Here is an 18,934-nt window from a genome sequence, read left to right as displayed (position 1 = left end):
GAATGATCAATGAACCAAAGACTGCCTTACTTTGACTTTTTGCGCACTATTTTTATTTATTGTTGTAAGGTGGTTTATACAAATGTTTGCACTGAGAAGGTGCTGCAAAACAACGAATTTTGTTACTTCATGACTATAAATGCTGATTCCAGTTTAGAAGGTCCTTTCTCCACAGGTACCCAGCACTATTTACACTTCCCACAGAAAGTGGTTGAAATATTTTAAGCTCACATCCTTGTCTATGATACACTGACTTGCTGCAGAATCAATGTACATATTTGCAGTTTGCTTTCTCAATCATTTAGGTGGCCATAGATTCATTGTCCTAATCATCCTGTGAGTGGGTAATAGCCACTGTTCAAAATTACTGTTTTCAACTTTGATTGTATTCTGTGTTGGAGAACACAGTTGCAGAAGCCTGTCCTATTACTGAAACACATAGAAGGCTACCTTTTCTTCAACATGTCCACCCAGTGACAGGTTTAATAGGAGCCTTATTGAATTAGTTGTTAGCTTTACTTAACAACACCTTCCATCCTTTTCATCCATATATCCATATGGTTTCCTGCTGAACTTGCAAGGAGTGCCCACTTGAATTGTCTGCTACAACAATCCCAGAGGATTTGTTCCTTGTGCTCACTTTGGAATCATGTCCTTGGAGAACAGTCACTTGTTTCTAAAGGCAATTTTTTTTATTGGCAGCTTGTTTTTGAGGCATGCTTCCTCAAACATGAAGTCCAGTCTCTTAAATAATTTTGGTTAAACTCTCCCAGTCACTAGTCCATATGCTAAACTATCTCTTGATGCCCACGCTGAGAAAGTCTGGAAATTGCAACACTTTGCCAGCAGTTTTAGCCTGACTGTACCCTCATCTCTCACTTCTGGTCCTCAGTGAAATGTTCCAAATCTATGGTTCTTGAAAATCTTTGAGCACCTACAATTAGATTGTTGCAGAGTCAGTTTACATCAGGTGGCACAGCATCATGGGCTGAAGAACCTGTGATATGCTATAATAATCTGTTCTATTCAGTTTTTAGGATCTAGGCACTGTTGTTAAAGCCAGCATTTAATGTCCATTCCTAAATGCCCTTCAGAAAGTGCCACCTTTTTGAATTCCTGCAGTCCTTTTAATGAAGCAAGTCCCAAATTGTTGTTGGATAGGTAATTCCAGGATATAGATCCTGTGATGACAGAAGGTCCAGTTATTAAATTAGAGAAAGGTTGGGTAAAGGGTACAAATGTGCACAAGAATTAGAGGATTTTAGATTTTATTGTGTATGAAACATATGATTGAGGGATTATCTCTGATGCCCAAATTCTGTAAATGAACTAAAACAAATTACCGTATTTGACAGGATATAGGATTCCCCCCATATTTAACGTGAGATTTCAGGAAAAAATTGTTTTAGTGTATTAACCTCATTCATTTTGCTCGGGGATCCTGTCGGTCGCCCCCTCCCGACGCACTCTCCAACAGTGCTTTGATGGGAGCGCTGGGCTTCGATGATCAGGCTTTGTTCGACAAGCCTGATTATTGAGACCCAGATTATTAAATCTGTTCAAGGAACCATGCTCATCAAACAAAGCCTGATCATCGAAGCCCAGCCTTTCTCTCCCCTCAAGGCACTGTGGGAGAGAGTGATGGGAGGGAGGGAGGGAAGAAAGGAGTGAGCAACAGGTGGAAGAGAGAGAGAGAGAAAGAGAGAGCTGATGGGTGGGTGTGAGCAAGCAAGCAGGTGGGCGGGAAGTAGGGAAAGAGCGAGTCTTCTTACAGGGAAGTGAGCGGCAGCGGCAGCAACTCCGAAAGCTCGGGCAAGCAGTTTGAGTGTTTTTCTCCTGTCGCCATCTTGAAAAATGGCGGTACCAAAATGTCACCTTCGCATATAGGACCTGGGGTGGTTTTTGCGGCAATTTTTTTTGGGGAAAAAAGGGGGTTCTACATGCAATCAAATACGGTAGATCTCTGATTTCAGGAAAACATTTTAAAAAATGGATGTAGAATTGATGAGTACTGAGAGCAGAAGTTAGTAGTAGATGGAACGTATTCTGCCTGGAGGTTAGTGACTTGTGGAGTTCCACTGGGATCTTTTCTGGGACCTCTTCTCTTTGTGATTTTTATAAATGACTTGAAAGAAAAGCAGAGGGATGTGTCAGTAAATTTGCAGATGACACGAAGGTTGGAACTGTAGTGGATAGTGTAGAAGGTTGTCATAGGTCACAACAGGGTATAGACAGGATGCAAAGTTGGGCAGAAAAGTGGCAGATGGAGTTCAATCAGGATGTGTAAAATGATGCATTTTGGTTAAACTTGAAGGTTGAGTACTTGGTCAATAGCAGGATTCTTAACAGTATGGAAGAACAGAAGGACCTTGGGGTCCAAATCTTTAGCTCAAGCTACGCAGGTTGATAGGATAGTTGAGAAGGCTTCTTGACTTCTGGTTAGGGTGCCCAGTCTTTTTCGTCTTTTTTTTAGATTAGGTGGGGTTTTATATAATAAAAAACATTCTATTTTTTTGAAGATTTCAGTTTGAGGAGATAAGAACATATTCGTTAATTGTGGTGTAACAATATGTTATTTCATATGATGTCATGTTCCTTTTTTGATTATGTGCTCCTATTCTCCATGTATTGTTTACCTATAATATTGAAAAAAAGTATATATATGTAGGACAAGAATTATATCTATACAAATAAATAAATACTGTTTTATACAAAAAAGGAAGGCTTATGGTGTGCTGGACTTCATTAATTTGGGGTTTGAGTTCAAGAGTCATGAGCTAACATTGGAGCTCTATAAAACTTTGATTAGACCACACGGAATATTTTGTTCAGTTCTGGTCACCTCCTTACAGAAAGGATGTGGAAGCCACAGAGAGGATACAGGGGAGATTTGAGGATGATGCTTTGATTAAAGAATGTGTCTGTAAGGCAAGGTTAACAGAGGTAGGGCTTTTCTGTTCAATGTGAAGGAGGTTGAGATGTGACTTAATAGAGGACTACAAGATTATGAAAGGCATAGATAGGGTGAACAGCAAGCCCCTGTCACTTGGGGAAAGAGTAGCAAAAACCAAAGGACATCTGTACAAGGTGAAGGAAAGAAAGTTTAAGGGAGATAGCAAGGGTGTTTTTTTTTTCACACAAAGAGTGGTGGGGGCTTGAATGGCCTGGCATGTGTGGTGGTGGAGGCTTGTGCAATTTTAAGAGACACTTAGGCACATGAATACAAGATAATTAGAAGGCTAAGGGGGTAAAGTGGGGAAGGTTTAGTTTGTTGAATGGGTTTCTTTCAGTCAGCACAATGTCATAGGCTGAAGAGCCTGTACAGTGCTGCAATGTTCTAATATTATCTTTTTCTGTTCTTTTTCCTCCCCTGGGGCTTCCATAATTTTGTTTACCCAGAGAATGCTTTTACTCATACCATGAACAACACAAATGGCTGAATCCACTTGTACCTCTTTTGCTTGCCAACATATTTGACATCTAATACCTTCCCTTGTCACAGGTCTACCCAGAAAACTAAGTTTTTCAATCCTGCTGATCCCTGAAGCTGCAATATCTCATTCCCATTGCAACAGTAATGACCATCAGCTCTTTAATGTTTGTATTTACTAAGGCAAATAATAAAGAGAGAGCTATCTAGTGAGGACAGCAAGTCCCAACTAAAAGCAGTATCTGGACAAGAAAATATTCAAATTCTGTTTCATGGAATGCTCGCTTCTTAATGTTATCCTCACACTTATAAGCTCTACCTAGGGAAAGGAGATGAAGAAGTCATTATCATTCAACATAATGGACTCCTGGATTTCAATTCCACTGTACTGTCTTCATTTTACGATTGGCCATGTATCTAGATCGACATTCTGAAGCCAGTCTCCAGCAGCCCACAGCTTGTGTGGGTCCTTTAGCCTCTGAGCCCCTCACTGGTTTGCTGCAGTGGTCACCTTACAGGCTTCTTCTCCAACCCAGCCCTCATGGAAATCAAGGGCGACCAACGTTTCAGGTTTGGGCCCTTCCTCATGAAGGGTTCAGGTTGGAAAAGTTGGTTACCCTTTACTCCCTGTGGACGCTGCATAAAAAAAAAAGATCGACATGACATCATTCTCTGAAAGTATTGGGAAATTTGCTTAGCATCTGCACTGCTGTTTGATCTGTTTTCACCACTACTTGCATTCATCCATTTACAGCTATTGGTCTGAATCTTTTCATCACCCTTGCCTGAAGATGAAGATTCACAACAGCATTAAGATCAGCAACAAATAAATTAATAAACACTTGATTGTTCAATTCATGGTATTGTAGAAAGGTAATGGATTTTGTATATGATGCTCACCACACATTGTCTCTTTTTTGGGGTGGGGTTGGGGAACTGAGTATCTTTGTGCCACCCAGCCTCCATTTGATTGAAACATTATCAGCACAGACGTACAATAATGGGAAGGTGTTGTGATATATTGCAGCCCAGTGTGGAACATAGACACAGTGGAATTAAACCTGATCTTAATTGTACTGACCATAGCAATGCCACATTGTTGAAAATATCATTTAGGTCACTTTGATTTTCTATTAGAAACTGAGACACTGATTCATCACAATATACTGTAAAAAGTTTTGAGATGCTGAACTACTGAGACCATGACATACTGAGATACTTTCCTTTCTCCTAGGGATGCAAATGGTTGATGCAACAGCTCCGACAGTACTTGACCGCAAAACATGGAACTGAGGCTATTGAAACACTCTTCAGAGACATGGACAACATATTCATCAAGAGTTTGCAGAGTGTCCAGAGTCTGATAATTAATGACAAGCATTGCTTTGAACTATATGGATATGACATTCTGATTGATAAGAACCTGAAACCGTGAGGCTAATATGTAATGGTTTGAGCAAAAGCAGACTGTGATTCAGTTTCAATCTCATTAGATTTGACCATATGTGCGTGTCTGTATGTGTTTTGTAACTCTGTGTATATTTGTGACATTTTCCTCTTGTGTTTTGTATGGCTTTGTATGTAATTTCATGTGTTCCTGTATGCTTTTTGCATGTATAATTTTATGTGTGGTACGGTTCTTTGTTCTTGTGGAACAAGACTGTAGATTCTGTGAATCTTAAGATAAAGTTAAGTTCTAGAAATACTCAGCAGACGAGATAGCATCTGTGGAGAAAGAAAAAGTCACTATTTTAGGGCAAAGACCTTTTATTATCATTTGACGGTGTTCTTCCATGTCTTGTATGGCTCTGTGTATTATGTTTACCTGTACATGTCGTGTAGCTTACATTGTGTCTATGTATGTAGATTTTTGTTTTTGTGATTTATTCTGAAAAAAATTAGTTCTTAAGTGAGTGTTAATGAAAATATGTGAATAGGTCAGAATGGTTGTTGCATAAGTGAAAAACAAGCGGAATGTATAAATTCCTTCAGTTTGTTTTAATGCTTTAATTGCTATGGTAAAATATCACTGCCTGTGAATTTTAGAATAATCTATATCTAAGTGAACAATTAAGAACTGAAGCAAATTGTTAGAGTCTCTCTGTATGGTTGTCTTTTGCAGACACTGATCATGGGATCACTACTTTGCGTTGTTTGCCTTTTTCAATATTTTGTATACAATTCCACTGGGCAATTCTGCTCTATCACTTACTTGGTTTCTTCTTGTTTCCTCAGCTGGCTTTTGGAAGTGAATGCATCACCATCACTGATAGCTAGCAGCCAGGAGGATTATGAGCTGAAATGTCGTTTACTGCAGGATACAGTGAATGTTATAGACATGGAAGGAAGGTGGGTGAAGAAATCTCTTTCATTTATGTTGTGTCTTCCAAGTCCACATGGAGTTCTGCAATGTTTCAAAGCAATGGAATCATTTCCTGAGGAAAACAAATGCACCAGTCAGTCTGCACAAAGGAAGTTCTCACAAGCCATGAATAGGCACTCTTTTTCTTTCAGTGTTTGTTGCAGGAGAAATATTGGCTTAGAATCAAAAGAAATCCAGATGAGGAGAAAGAGAGAAGGTACTTTCTGAAGGGTAACGCTCCCTTAATGTTACACAGGAGTATCAGAAGCTATTAAACCCATTTTGTGATACAAAATGTGAAATTTAACAACAATTTTTGAGAGATGTTTAAATAAATGATTCAGAATGTTAAAGAATTGTTACCACTTACACAGCTTAAGACTGCCATACTTTTCCACTATTGAATAAGCAAATGTGAATTGATGTCATTTAAAAAAAAGAAAACTGTCACTTAGTACAAGAGAGAACTGTTGAATGGATTATATAAAGATTCACTTGGTTACAGGATACTGTTCATCAATCTCACAGCCTGAGGGAAGAAGCTATTTCCCAGCCGGGCCATCCAGATTTTGATGCTCCTCTTCAACCACAATGTTATCAAATACTGCTTCGAGCCCTAATGACTCAAAAACCAGCAGCAACAGAAATTCACCAAGACAGTGGCTACTTAAACAAAATTGGTTTTATTTTCTTAATACAGAATAATAAGATCAGTATTTAACTTATTGTAGCATGTTGTGAGTGAGTGCAGCAAAGAGAATGAGACAACAGGCTGTGAGCTCTGGTATCACAACTGACTTTATTTGAATCTCTCGCTGCAGCCTTTAAGCCTTGTTTCGTTCCACCCCCAACATTCCGACACTTGTGACCTTTTTGTCTGGACCAGAAAAGACAGTCCAGCGACGCCATCCTTGCTGCGGACTGCCATACTGACTACGCGTGACAAGCGGGGCCGCTTCTCTATTACAAGAATGTGTGTCGTCACGCAACCTCACCTCCCCAGAACCAGCACCAATGCCCTTGGAATGCATCGTGGGAGAGGTGTGCTGTTTTGGTGGCTGACCTCTGCACGCTTGTGGGGGAGACTGTACTGACTGTACTAAACGGTCCAGCGTGAATATCTCCTCCCTGTCCCCAATATGAAGGGTGAACGTTGAAGCTTTTCGGTGTAACACCCTGTATGGGCCCTCATAAGGTTGTTGAAGGGGAGCTCTGTGTGTGTCCCTGCACACGAACACGTACTAACAGGAGGACAAGTCCGGGGGTAGTTGCAGGGTGGTTGGCTGTATCGTGATGGCGGGGGCGGTGCGATGGAACCCAGTTTGTCACGCAGCTCCTCAAGGATGACGGTGGTGTTGGCATTATGCTTGGTTGCCAGGGGAAGGAACTGTCTGGGCACTGTGATGGTCTTTCCGTAGACTAGTTAGGACAAGGAGGTCCCGAAGTCATCCTTGGGCACTCTGTCAATGCCTAAGAGAACCCAGGGCAGCTCATCCACCAAGTTGGGATATCAAGGTGTGCCATCAGCACTGATTTGAGGTGGCAATGGAAATGCTTGACTAGTCTATTGGCTTGAGGGTGGTAATCTGTGGTACGGTGCAGCTGGGTGCCCAGAAGTCTGGAGAGTTGTGTCCACAGGGAGGAGGTAAATTGTGCTCCCTGGTCGGTCATAACCTCTGCCAGGACATCAAAACAGGAGAGCCCAGGTGGAGAGGAAAGCCCTAACGCATGTTTCTGTGGAGGCTTCTGGGATGAGCATGGCTTCTGGACAATGAGTAAATCTGTTCATTATTTTGAGTAGGAAGCGGGATCTCGGGGAGACAGGCAAGGGCCCGACTATGTCTAGATGGACATGTTGGAACCTTCGGGTTGGACTATCAAAATGTTGGAGTTCATGCTTGGTGTGTCGCTGGTCCTTGGATGTCTGGCAGTCTGTGCACGTCTTTTCCCACTCAGTCACCTGTTTGCCCAGGCAGTGCCAAAGAAATTTCACGGATACTAGCCCCATTGTCGTGCAGATAAACTGTAGATTAAGTTAAAAACTGTTCTCCTCCACTGGGTGGGGATGAAGGGGCAGGGCTGGCCAGTGGAAATGTCACAGAGGAGCATGGTGTTGTCTGTGTCCAGCGGGACGTCTTGGAGCTTCAGCCCCGTTATTACCATTCTGAAGCTGAGTGTCCTGGGGTCGTTCTGTTGTGTCTGAGCCAGATCATGGTAGTCGATGCCCTGTGACACAGCGTTGACTGCAGGCCTGGAAAGTGCGTCAGCAACCACGTTGTGCTTTCCGGACAAGTGTCGAATAGCAGTGAACTCAAGAGACGTAGGATATGTGTCTCTGTTGTCCGGCAGACCATGGGTCGGAGGACTTTCCAAAGGCAAAAGTAAGCAGCCTCTGGTTGTGTAGACAGTGAACAGGTGCCCTTCCAGGAAATAATGGAAATGGCGGACAGCCAGGTAAAGGGCGAGTAGTTCCCTGTGTTGTACTTCAACTCGGCTGGTCGCAAGTGTTCGCTGAAGAAAGCGATGGGTTGCCATGAGTCGTCAACAAACTGTTCCAGTACAGCTCCCATGGCTATGTTGTACGCTTCAACGGTGAGGGGCATTGGTACATCCAATTGTGGACAGCTTCTTTAGTCTGTTCAAACGCACTGTGTGCCTCCTCTGTCCATTAAAGCTCCTTTGATGAGCCCAACATTAATGTGAAAAGGGGGCACATAATCTTGGCTGCCACGAATATGAACCTGTTGTAGAAATTCACCTTGCCCATGAATTCCCAAAGGCCCTTCAGCATTATTGGTCTGGTAAACTGCTGGACGGCATCAATGGTAAAGGGGTGGGATGCCAGCTAGGGTGATCTTGTGGACCAGAAAGTCTATTTCCATGAGGCCAAACTGGCACTTCTCTGGATTAACGGTGAGGCCGAACTGTGCATGGTGAGTGAACAGTTGATGGAGGTGCGTCATATGTTCTGTAGGTGAACTGCTGGCTACCAGGATGTCATCGAGGTAGATGAAAAGGAAAGACGTCTCTCCTGTCTGCATCCATGAGGCAATGAAAGGTCTGTACTGCATTTTTCAAGCCAAATGGCATGCATAGGAACTCGAAGAGGCCAAACGGGGTGATGATAGTGGTCCAGGGATGTTGTCCAGGGATCTGATGGTATCCCCAGTTTAAGATGACTTTGGAGAAAAGCTTTGTGCCTTGAAGATTTGTTGTGAAATCCTGGATTTTGGAATTGTGTAGCGGTCTGGTGTTGTTGCTTCATTGAGACACCTGTAACCGCCGCAGGGCCTCCAGCTACCATTGGACTTGGGCACCAAATGGAGGGGTGAGGCCCATGGACTATTGGAATGTTAGACAATGCCCAGCTCCTCCATGCACCTAAACTCTTCCTTGGTGAGATTGAGTTTGTCTGGGGCCAGGCGGTGGGCATGTGAATGCAATGGTGGATCAGTGGTAGTAATATGGTGTTGGATGCCATGTTTGGGCATGGCTGTTGTGAAGTGGGAGCGTAGAATGGAGGAAAAGTCTGTGAGGAGCTGGCTGTACTGGCCATGCTTGGTTTCCACAGAAGTGATCTGGGTGGATGGTTCACTTGATCTGCCGAGGGGCACCTTGTGGAAAGTCCAGGGCGTGCACTAGTCACTTTCCCTGGAGATCGATAAGTAGGGAGTGGGCCCAAAGGAAATCTGCATTGAGCAAGAGTTTGAAGTGAGGGTGAAGGACCATTGGAATGTGCTGTCACCACAACATACAGGAATCCGTCTTTTTCTGAAGGTTTGGATGGTGGTGTTATTGACAGCCCAAAGGGAAGGTCCGTGTGGTCTCATGTGTGTCTCAAGTGTCGTAGCGGGTATGATGCTAATCTTTGCCCTCGTGTGCACCAGGACCTTGCGTCTTGCGATGTTGACCCAGATGTGGAGAAGGCTGTTTGGTCAGCCAGCCACCATAGTCACTAATGGCAGCTGGCCACATGTTAGTTAAAAGTAAGCTTGCTTTAAGAAAGGGAGATGTTGTGGCGGCACACATCACGATGTAGGGGAACTGGCTCCACGTTGACGGCCGCAGTAGCGGAGCAGTCGCACTAAGTCAGGTTTGGGAATTCCTCGCGGCCTCGGCCATCATGCGCACTTTTCGGCTGCATCAAGATGTCACAGCCAACGTGGTGACATGTCTCACGCTTGCCTCTTAAAGGGCAGCGTGCAGGCTTTCAAATAAACAGTTGAAACTGAAACTCACCTCAGCTTGTGGTTTCATTCGATTTCGCTTCTTGTAGCAACCGCTACAATGGGGGTGTTTCTAGTGAACGGAGAAATGCGCGGTGATGCGAGGTGATGCGCAGTAACACCTCGAATTTTGCCGCACTGCAAACACATCCGGTTGCGGCCGATGCGCAGTGATTCGAGGTGCTCCGTCGTCCAACTTTTGAGGTGGTCGATGTGGGGTGATGTGAGGGATGACCTCGCAGTGGAAACACCGCGGGTGACTCACTGGAAGTCGCAATTTTTCACCCGCGGTTTTCAATTGCTCATCAAACTTCCTGGTCACCTCGCATCGCCCTGCATCACCGCGTATTCAATAGCTCGGTAGAAACAGTTCAGGTAGTCCAAAAATGGACGGTGATGCAAGCGACAAAAAATCGCGGTGATGCGAGGTGTCCTTAGTATAAATACAGCTAAAGTAATGATAGTGATTGTGGTTGCAAGGCAACTAGCAATGCCTTACTGTTTGATTATACTTGGCTGCCACCAGGGGCTGACACAGTATGAAGAGCTATAATGGAGACTTGCAGCCTCGTGCTTCATGGTGCTGTACATATCAATTTCAAAGTAAAGAACCTTTTCCTTCATCCATGTATGGTCTTAAGAACTCACACATACGAATACAAGATGAAACAACTACCTAATCTTATTCCCCCTTTAAAGATATTTTATTAATTTATCCCGTTACAATACTCTGGAAATACAGTTAGTCCCCAACTTATGTCTGTGATGGGGACCGAAGGATTGGTTGTAACTCTGATTTGGTCGTAAGTTTGGGAATGGGGATCTCAGGCTGCCATGGGACACAGGGACCTCAGGTTGTCGTGGGAAACAGGGACCTCGGGCTGCCAAAAGGAATTGGGGACTTTGGGCTGCCACAGGGAGCGGGGACCACTGTATACTGTACTTTTAATACAAAATATATACTTGTACAGTAGTTTTAATAAAGATTTTTTTAAAATTGGTTGTATGTGCGGGTGGATGTAACTCGCATAGGTCGGAAGTCAAGGACTACCTGTACTCAGAAGATCAGGCAGCATCTGCAGAAAAGGAAGCAAAAATTTCAGAATAATGACCTTTCATCAGAGTTTCCTTAACCTAAGCAGTTCCACCATTATCTGACTTATTTTGGATTACTAGTATGCATATTGTGTTTTCTATGAGAATAAATGAAGTGCATTTGGTTTTTTAAGTGTGGATTGGAATTGTTTTTCCCAAACATGTCATTATTATTAAGCAACTGTGACTTCCAGAATCAGTAAAAATTTACACCCTTCCAGTGGTTAGTTCCTGTAAAACAGATCAACTATAGATTTATAATGTGTCATCTCCTTGAAAATGATCACCATTTTCCTTATTTCAGTTCCATCTTGCCCATTATGATCAATACTGGAGCTTCCCAATTAGGCTCTCTCAGGTGGGTCCTGTAGACTTCAGGAACTGCCAAGTGTCATTAGCTCTTCTGACCCTGCACAGCCACAGAAGACAGCAGACAGCCAGTAAGAATGAAATCAATAACTACCATGGTTTTGGATAGGAGAGGATGTTTTTTTTAGTCATTAGGTTTTAAAAAAATCATCTTACTGATAGCTAACATATCTAGTATGAGTGTTGCCTCACTATCAGTGGAACAGAAATGTGCATCTGCCGTCGTTCTTGTAGATGTTGCAGGTCCAATCTAGGGGATAGAGGCCTTTTGGCTAATCCCAAAGAAAGGAATGGTACAGAGCTGAGGTAGGTGTATAATAATGTTAATTAAAGATTGCTTGAATAAGATATTTGTAGATATGTGGGATGTATGGCTCTTTGTTGGAATACCATATTCTTAAAAGGCTATGTTTTTCAGACTCTCTGGAAAAGAGAAGCAGGTCGGAGGTTTTGACCTGATGTGGAATGATGGTCCTGTTTATAATGAAGACATAAATTTCGAAGGAGGCATTAATCTTATTGCTAACACTCATTTGGGTAATAATCACTTTTTTCTATCTGTTAATATTTCATTTCCTGATTGTAGAAGATACATACTTTCCTTTTTGTCACAGCACTGATTCACAAAAAGGGAGCATGCAGTAATTGCAATTGGATAATTTATTGGATGTTATTATTTTGATGGGAATTAAATACAAAACTAGGGAGTTATGCTTAGGTTACATGGGGGATTAATAAGATCACATCAAGAGTAACATACATAGTACTGGGTCCCTTTTTTTAAAGAAGGATGTAAATGTGCTGGAAAAGGTTCAGATTTTTATTACACAGAAAGCTGGAAGAGGTGGGTTTCTGCAGGAAGAAAGGTGAGACAGTCTAGGCTTGTTTCTACAGGATTTTGAGAGGTCTTGACAGGATGGATGATTGAGACATTTCTTTTTGTAGGACAATCTAGAAATCTGGATCACTGTTAAAAAGGATTGCCCATTTAACTGTGCTTTTTATTTTCTCATTGAATGTTTGTCTTTTCAACTATCTCCAAATATCTTTAAGGCAAAGTTAGATTTTTGATTTTCAAGGGGATAAAAAAGTTAATATGAGAATGAACTTACTGCAGGATCAGCCACCGTTGTATTGAATGTAGAATAGGTTTGAGGGATTTTCATTGCTGCCATTCGACCAACAGATTGCATAGTTTAAAAAGGGTGATTGTGATTGAGAATGTCTTGACCAATACTCTTCACTTTATGAGTTGCTGTTGGTTGAATGGAACAGACTGAATATTGAGATTGCAACTTTCTTCTCTGACAGACTGCAACAACTGAAATGGCCAGTTGTTCACTCACTGACATGTTGTTTTTGACAAATTTTTTTTGTTGATATTGCATTTGGTTTGTGTTTTATTTCCAGGCTGCATGAATGACAGGGAGAAACAGTTGTGGCATCTGTTAAAACCACTCACCACCCAAAAGTAGTTGTGGAAGGTTGGTGAAAACTGAAGAAGGACGCTGTCTCACAAAGCTAGCTTGTACCTGTATCTCAAATGTAATATAAGGCAGGACAGCCTGTCTGCAGTTATGTGTGTTCCTATTTATCAATCAGTAACTTGACATTATCCTACAGTTTAATCTCTCCTGAGGACCTGGTACATATTTTCTGCAAGAACGAAAAACCAAGTGCAGTCTCTGCCAGAATATAAATAGTCTGCAGATGTTTTCCTTGCTTTATGTACAGGTGATTCAAATTTTAACTTGTATTAGGTAAACAAAAGTCTTTAAGAAGTGTAAACTTTAAGGAGAATGCCATGGAATATTTGATGACAATGACAAATAAATTATCTGGATTCAGACTAATAGATAGCTCTTAAAAGTGAACAAAAAAAAATCAGTCACACAGTGTCCCTGGGATCTTTTCTCTTGGCTTATTCATCAGGAATACAAATTAAGTTTCAATTATTGAAGACTACAAAAGAAATTTGGAGATTCAGCAATCCTAACTTCTCTGAAAGCATATCACACAACTGCTGTATTGTAATTGAGATTGACTATCAGGGCACTTCCAATTACAGTTACAGAGCTGTTTGGGAAAATTAAAAGACAGGGCATATACTAGCTTAACCAGTACAAAGGGAAAAGGATTGATAAGATCACTGGGAAACCTGAACAATGCACTGAGTTTTGGCCAGGTCAGTACATTGGAAAAGATTATTCTTGGCAAATGATTCTAATAATCTCTAAATCTACATATGGATTGTTCAAGTCTCCAATAGACAAAGGACAAAACAAATGGCTGTATTGCAAAGCAGTACAGATTCTCAGCCTGGTAGTTGATGAGTTCCAAATATCTTCATATGCAATACAGGTCCTTAAAAATTATTAAGCAAGCTGATTGTGCATTAGACAGAATTCCTCTCTCAATTTCTGGGTGAAATTTGGTGCAAGCAAACATTTTAAAAATAGAACACAAATTTGCGTTTCAATCCAGATACATAAAAACAAAAACTTTGCCTCATATAACAAATACAATTTTGCAGTACAATAATGATTGTGACAGGCCCCTGTATCAATGAACAGTTTAATGATCACACTTGTCAGAATTGATTTTCATAGAATATTTCCCCACATGAACAGGATTTGGCGAACTTCTCTACTTGAATGTTCAAAAATACTTCTGACATCTTTATGCCCAGATCTGGAACGTACCTTAGAGTGCACAAGGGAACATTTATTTTGCACCAATAATGATGCGAGCATGGAAGACTATGCTTTTCTCATGGCCAAATATTATTGGGTGTTAACTCAATTGCACTATGCAATTATTGCTTGAATGATTTTGTTTTTCCTGGAGAAAGTAAGGATTGGCTGTGCTGCTGCTTCCCAATTCCAGTCAATCTCAGCAGTGGATCCTGATTCAGTCGTTCTTAAGTCATTCAATTATCTCACTCGAAGAATAACCAACCCATTCTCCAGATGATCTTTCTGCATTTCTGGAATTTCTTGACTCCAAGCTGATGAGTTTATTCTGATCATCCTGCAGTAGCCTGGGTCAATTTGGTGGATGCAAATTGCTGACAGTCAATCTAAATTGACTGTCTTTTCCTCGTTTTCACTGGGGAGAGTGACCTGAAGGGACTGGTATGTCATCCTGTAATTGCTACTGTTGTTGTTGTCCCAGAACTCTACTCCTTCAACAATGTACTTGATAGCAAACTGCAGACTGCAGCCTGGCTGGAGCATATGAATCAATGGACTTAGTGTGAATGTGAAACGGTCCACTTTGTCTTCAACACTTTTTTCAAACTGCGCTGAAACATCAGTGAAAAGCTTCCATTCAGTGCAGGTATAATGGACTGACACCTCTTTATGATATGCCAGGTTTAAGACCAGGATGGTGCCATGGATAACCAGATCTGACTCTGTCACTGCTTCCAGGCACACCTTCTGGCTGTTCAATCGTTCATTGAAATTTTCATCATCCATGGGATTGGTGAACTCCATTTTGAAACTCTGCACCAATCTAACGTGTTCCGTGGGGTCCTTGGTAGCAAAGCTGGCCAGGACGTGTGCTGGCACAGATGGTTCTTCTGATGAGTCAAAGCTTCGGACTTCAGTTAACTCCAAGCCTAACGAATCAGCAAATCTCACTCTATTACTGTGGTTACTTCTGTTACTCTTTCGCCTCTCCGTTGGGGAGCCTGGGCATGATTTTGCACGCTTTCGCACTGTTTGCAATGATGGCCAGTCCCTTTTATCTGAATGTGGATCAAGATGGGATCCATCTTGTAGACTGCAAGTGTCATGGTGTGAGCCCAGTCCATTGTCCAGGTGCAGGCTATCATATAAGCCCGGGATGTAACTCAGATTTTGAGTGAGGGTCATAAAGATCTGTTGTTCTAACCCTGTTTTCTCAGTGGAATTAGGGAACTCCACATCTTGGCACTTGAAAGGCTGCATTTGTTGCTTAGAGGTTCTACTCCCAAACAAGGGGAGGTGTAGATACTGTTCCGATTTCTTATCCCAGGCTGATCGCACATCTTGATGTAGGATAGGCTTGACCTGCTCCTTTGATTTTGAGGCTCGATGAATAGCTCTGAGGTTGGGTTGTACAAGTGGAAAACTTATCCCTACCATCTGAACCTCTTCTTCCAATTCCAGCTTCAAACCCACAGCACTCTGAATCCTTGGACCAGTGGTCAGGATCATTCCCTTTGTCAGAGGCTTGGGCTGCTCTGACACAGTGCCATTACCTTGGGCAAGATGAATGTCTCTTCCTGATTTGTAATCACTAACAACAAACTGGACCTGATCTTCTGTTTCTAAACTAATAACAGGCTGGGTACCTTGGTCTGACGCATCACTTTTACCCAAACTACATTGGGACATCTGCTCTGACTCACTACATTTACTCAACACTGACTTCATAACCTGGTCTAAAACATCTGTGTCACGCTGCATAGACTTGGTAACATGCTCCAAGCTTCCACCTTCACCCTCTGTAGTTTGGATGATCTCCTTTAAACTACGCTCACTCAGGGAAAACTGGATGACATTCTTTGGTTGGGTGAGATGTTTTAAAACACCACCTTTACCCAATATAATCTGGCTGACATCCTCGCTCTTCATAGAATAGGTGACTGGTCCTAAATCAACACCCTCATTCTTGGTGCACCGGGTGACCTGCCCTAAACCAACACCCTCGGTGGACTGGATGACCTGCCCTAAACTAACACCGTCACAAGTAGTAGAATGGGGGACCTGTGTTAATCTTTTGCCCAAACCAAGCACAGAACTGGGCATTTCTGAGGGAGAATCAACTTCAGGCTGTTTAAATAATTGTGAAACCATGTTCAGACCCACTGATTTGAATGTTTGCTCCATTTTATAATTACCAACCATCACCGTCTTGCCCAGAGCAAACTGAATGCTTGGCTCTGACCCAGCTTCTTTAACTGGGCCAAACTGAGTGTGTTGCTCTAAACTAGTATTACCTAAGCCCAGCTCTGACATGGTGTCCTTGCCCCGGCCAGGCCGCGATTCCCCAGCTGCTGCCAGCTGTTTGATCCCCTTCTTCCAGCCCAGGACCTGGGAGAGTTGGTTCCTGAAGCCCGTGCAGCGGTTTGCTGGGACTGCGCGGGCTTCGGGCGCTGGGCAGCCCTGGACGACGCCGGCTTCGCCCAGACTCTGGCAAGCTGTGGCCATCAGCGGTACTGACGGGCGGCAGCAGCAGGCGTTGGGGCAGCTCCATCATGGCGCGCTTTGTGACCGGCGCGCTTTGTGACCAGCTGCGCCACGTCAGCCCATCCCGGGGCAGGAGGTGGCACAGTCCTGCAACGTGACCTTTCCACCTCAAACCCTCGTGCTACTCCAAATGCAATGATTCCAACTCTCTGCATCTGCTTTCACTTTCCTTTTCCACTTGTTCAACGGTCATGAATTCCAAAGTCCAGGGTTGTCTCTGAACCAGGACTTTTCCCTCATCCCTTGTCTTTATCTTTCAAATACTGGAGAGTGTAGTGTCAAGGAAGGAGATCAGCGATGTGGGCCGAATGTTCACGTCATTTTGTTAGCTTTTTCACAACATGCCAAGTACTGTAGCCTATCTTTTGTATCCTGGTTCTTTGTGGTATTCCTGCTTCGCTCAACTATAAATATTTATAGTCCTTTGATATTTATTTTGACGTATTTAAATTTAGACATAGAGTGTAGCAGTAGCTACGAGGGGGAAATGAAAGAAGGAGACGACACATTGGAGACGGCTTCCATTCCAACGGTTTCTTCGAAAAAGCCCACGCAGCGTCTGATCAGGTGGCCGTCAAGTCCCGCCTCTGCATGGGTGGTGACGTAACGACAAAGCCGAGTGCACGTGCGCGACCCCTCGCCCACGAGAAAAGCAAAACACGGCGGCGCCATCTTGACGACCGAGACAAACATGGAGTCGGTTCGCCTGCATCGAGATATGCACCGCCACAAAAGCGTGGTAACAGGCCGTTTCAGCCCACGAGTCTGTGCCGCCCAATTTACACCTAATTGATTTAAAACCGCTGGTATGTTTTTTTTAAGGTTGAAAGGAAAACCGAAGCCCCCGGGGAAAACCCACAGACATCTGCAGACACTGGTTGAAGAAAAACACAAGAGCTAAAGAAACTCACCTGGTCAAACAGTGTCCTTTATACTATATAGCAAAGTTAAAAATACATAACTGATGTTCGGGCCTGAGCCCTTCAAGATTCAATTTATTGTTATAGTAGTACACATTGACCACCGCCAGTGGGCTGATAACGCCTCAAACCGTGCATCTTGGCGCCTCACAGTTTGGCGGGCAGCAGCCTCCTTTGAAGAAGACCGCAGAGCCCACCTCACTGACAAAAGGCAAAGGAGGAAAACCCCAACCCCAACCAACCAATTTTCCCTTGCAACCGCTGCAATCGTGTCTGCCTGTCCCGCATCGGACTGGTCAGCCACAAACGAGCCTGCAGCTGACGTGGACTTTTTACCCCCTCCATAAATCTTCGTCCGCGAAGCCAAGCCAAAGAGTAAAACAGTGTCCTATTACATGAAATTCCGTTTTATCTGCTGCAAGGCAGACGGATAAGTCACCAGCAGGAATTGTTTAAGCGCCTTTTACAGTCAGACTTACAGTCAGTCAGAGAGAGAAGCAAAAGGGAGAGGCCCCCACCCAAAGTCTCCAAGTGTCTGTAGATTGGCAACCCAAGCTCTGACACGGGGAGGAACGCTTCAGCGCTTCTGGCTCCTTGCATCCCGGTTCTGATACCTGGCGCTCTTCCAGCTAGCTTGAGCCAGTCTGCAGCCTGGCACGACTCTCCCGACGGCAGATTCCAGGCTCTGAGTCACCAGCAGCCCGCTGCATGTGCTTGTTCCTCAGTTGCAGAACCCCTTCACTGGCCCACCAACGTGGTCACCGTCCCTGTGGGTCATCTCTGCTTCTCCCTCTCAGGCGGTGCATGATCTTCCCGTCCTCTGGTGCCTTGCTCCAGTCCTCCGCTTCCCCGGAGTCTGCATCCCCTCATAGTTGCTGCCAATGAATAGGCTCTGCCATCATGGGCACAGACCCACTGTCGCAGGATTTCAAATAAAACCACCATTGGTTCCCTCAATGGGCTGTTCAGAGCCCCTTTGGAGTCGACAATGGTCGACTGGGCAGCTGGATACCGCACCAGTGCTGCAGGTCTGCACCAGAAGCATCAAGGTATCAACAGTTATGCATTTTTACCTTTAAGGACACTGCTTGACCTGCTGAGTTTCTCCAGCTTTGTGTTTTTACTTCAGACATGGAGAAAACTTACAAACTCTTTACAGTCAGCGCGGGATTCCAACCCCCCGTCTCAATTGCTGGGCTGTATCAGTGTTGCACTAACGACTAAGCCAAACGTGCCGCCCTAATATAGCGGTAATTTAATTTTGTTGTATTGTACTTACCAGTTTGGCTGCAGCA

At 43.5% G+C, this 18,934-nt stretch overlaps 2 protein-coding genes across 9 annotated transcripts in view; one reads left to right on the top strand and one right to left on the bottom strand.

The window, feature by feature from the left end:
• ttll9 (tubulin tyrosine ligase-like family, member 9) overlaps positions 1 to 13,335 on the top strand; it is a 55,302-nt gene extending 41,967 nt beyond the window's left edge. For all 8 annotated transcript variants that reach the window (XM_069884699.1, XM_069884700.1, XM_069884697.1 and 5 more), the window contains 4 exons: positions 4,665 to 4,861; positions 5,666 to 5,779; positions 11,901 to 12,019; positions 12,893 to 13,335. In XM_069884699.1, coding sequence (XP_069740800.1) covers positions 4,665 to 4,861; positions 5,666 to 5,779; positions 11,901 to 12,019; positions 12,893 to 12,957 — 495 coding nt within the window. In that variant the 3' untranslated portion in view covers positions 12,958 to 13,335. The remainder of the gene's footprint in view (positions 1 to 4,664; positions 4,862 to 5,665; positions 5,780 to 11,900; positions 12,020 to 12,892) is intronic.
• A 707-nt stretch (positions 13,336 to 14,042) lies between these two features.
• On the bottom strand, positions 14,043 to 17,266 carry ppp1r3da (protein phosphatase 1, regulatory subunit 3Da). Its single transcript, XM_069884694.1, has one exon. The coding sequence runs from the start codon at positions 16,678 to 16,680 to the stop codon at positions 14,557 to 14,559; it is 2,124 nt and encodes a 707-aa protein (XP_069740795.1). The 5' UTR covers positions 16,681 to 17,266; the 3' UTR covers positions 14,043 to 14,556.
• Positions 17,267 to 18,934: the final 1,668 nt, after the last annotated feature.

This window comes from Narcine bancroftii, chromosome 6 (assembly GCF_036971445.1).
Source record: "Narcine bancroftii isolate sNarBan1 chromosome 6, sNarBan1.hap1, whole genome shotgun sequence".
Lineage (NCBI taxonomy): Eukaryota > Metazoa > Chordata > Chondrichthyes > Torpediniformes > Narcinidae > Narcine > Narcine bancroftii.
Note: the sequence above shows the minus strand (reverse complement) of the source record. Positions and strands in the feature narration are given on the sequence as shown.

Bases quoted from the DNA above. Each gene is read 5' to 3' on its own strand.
- ppp1r3da (XM_069884694.1), bottom strand. From the start codon at position 16,680: ATGGCCACAGCTTGCCAGAGTCTGGGCGAAGCCGGCGTCGTCCAGGGC.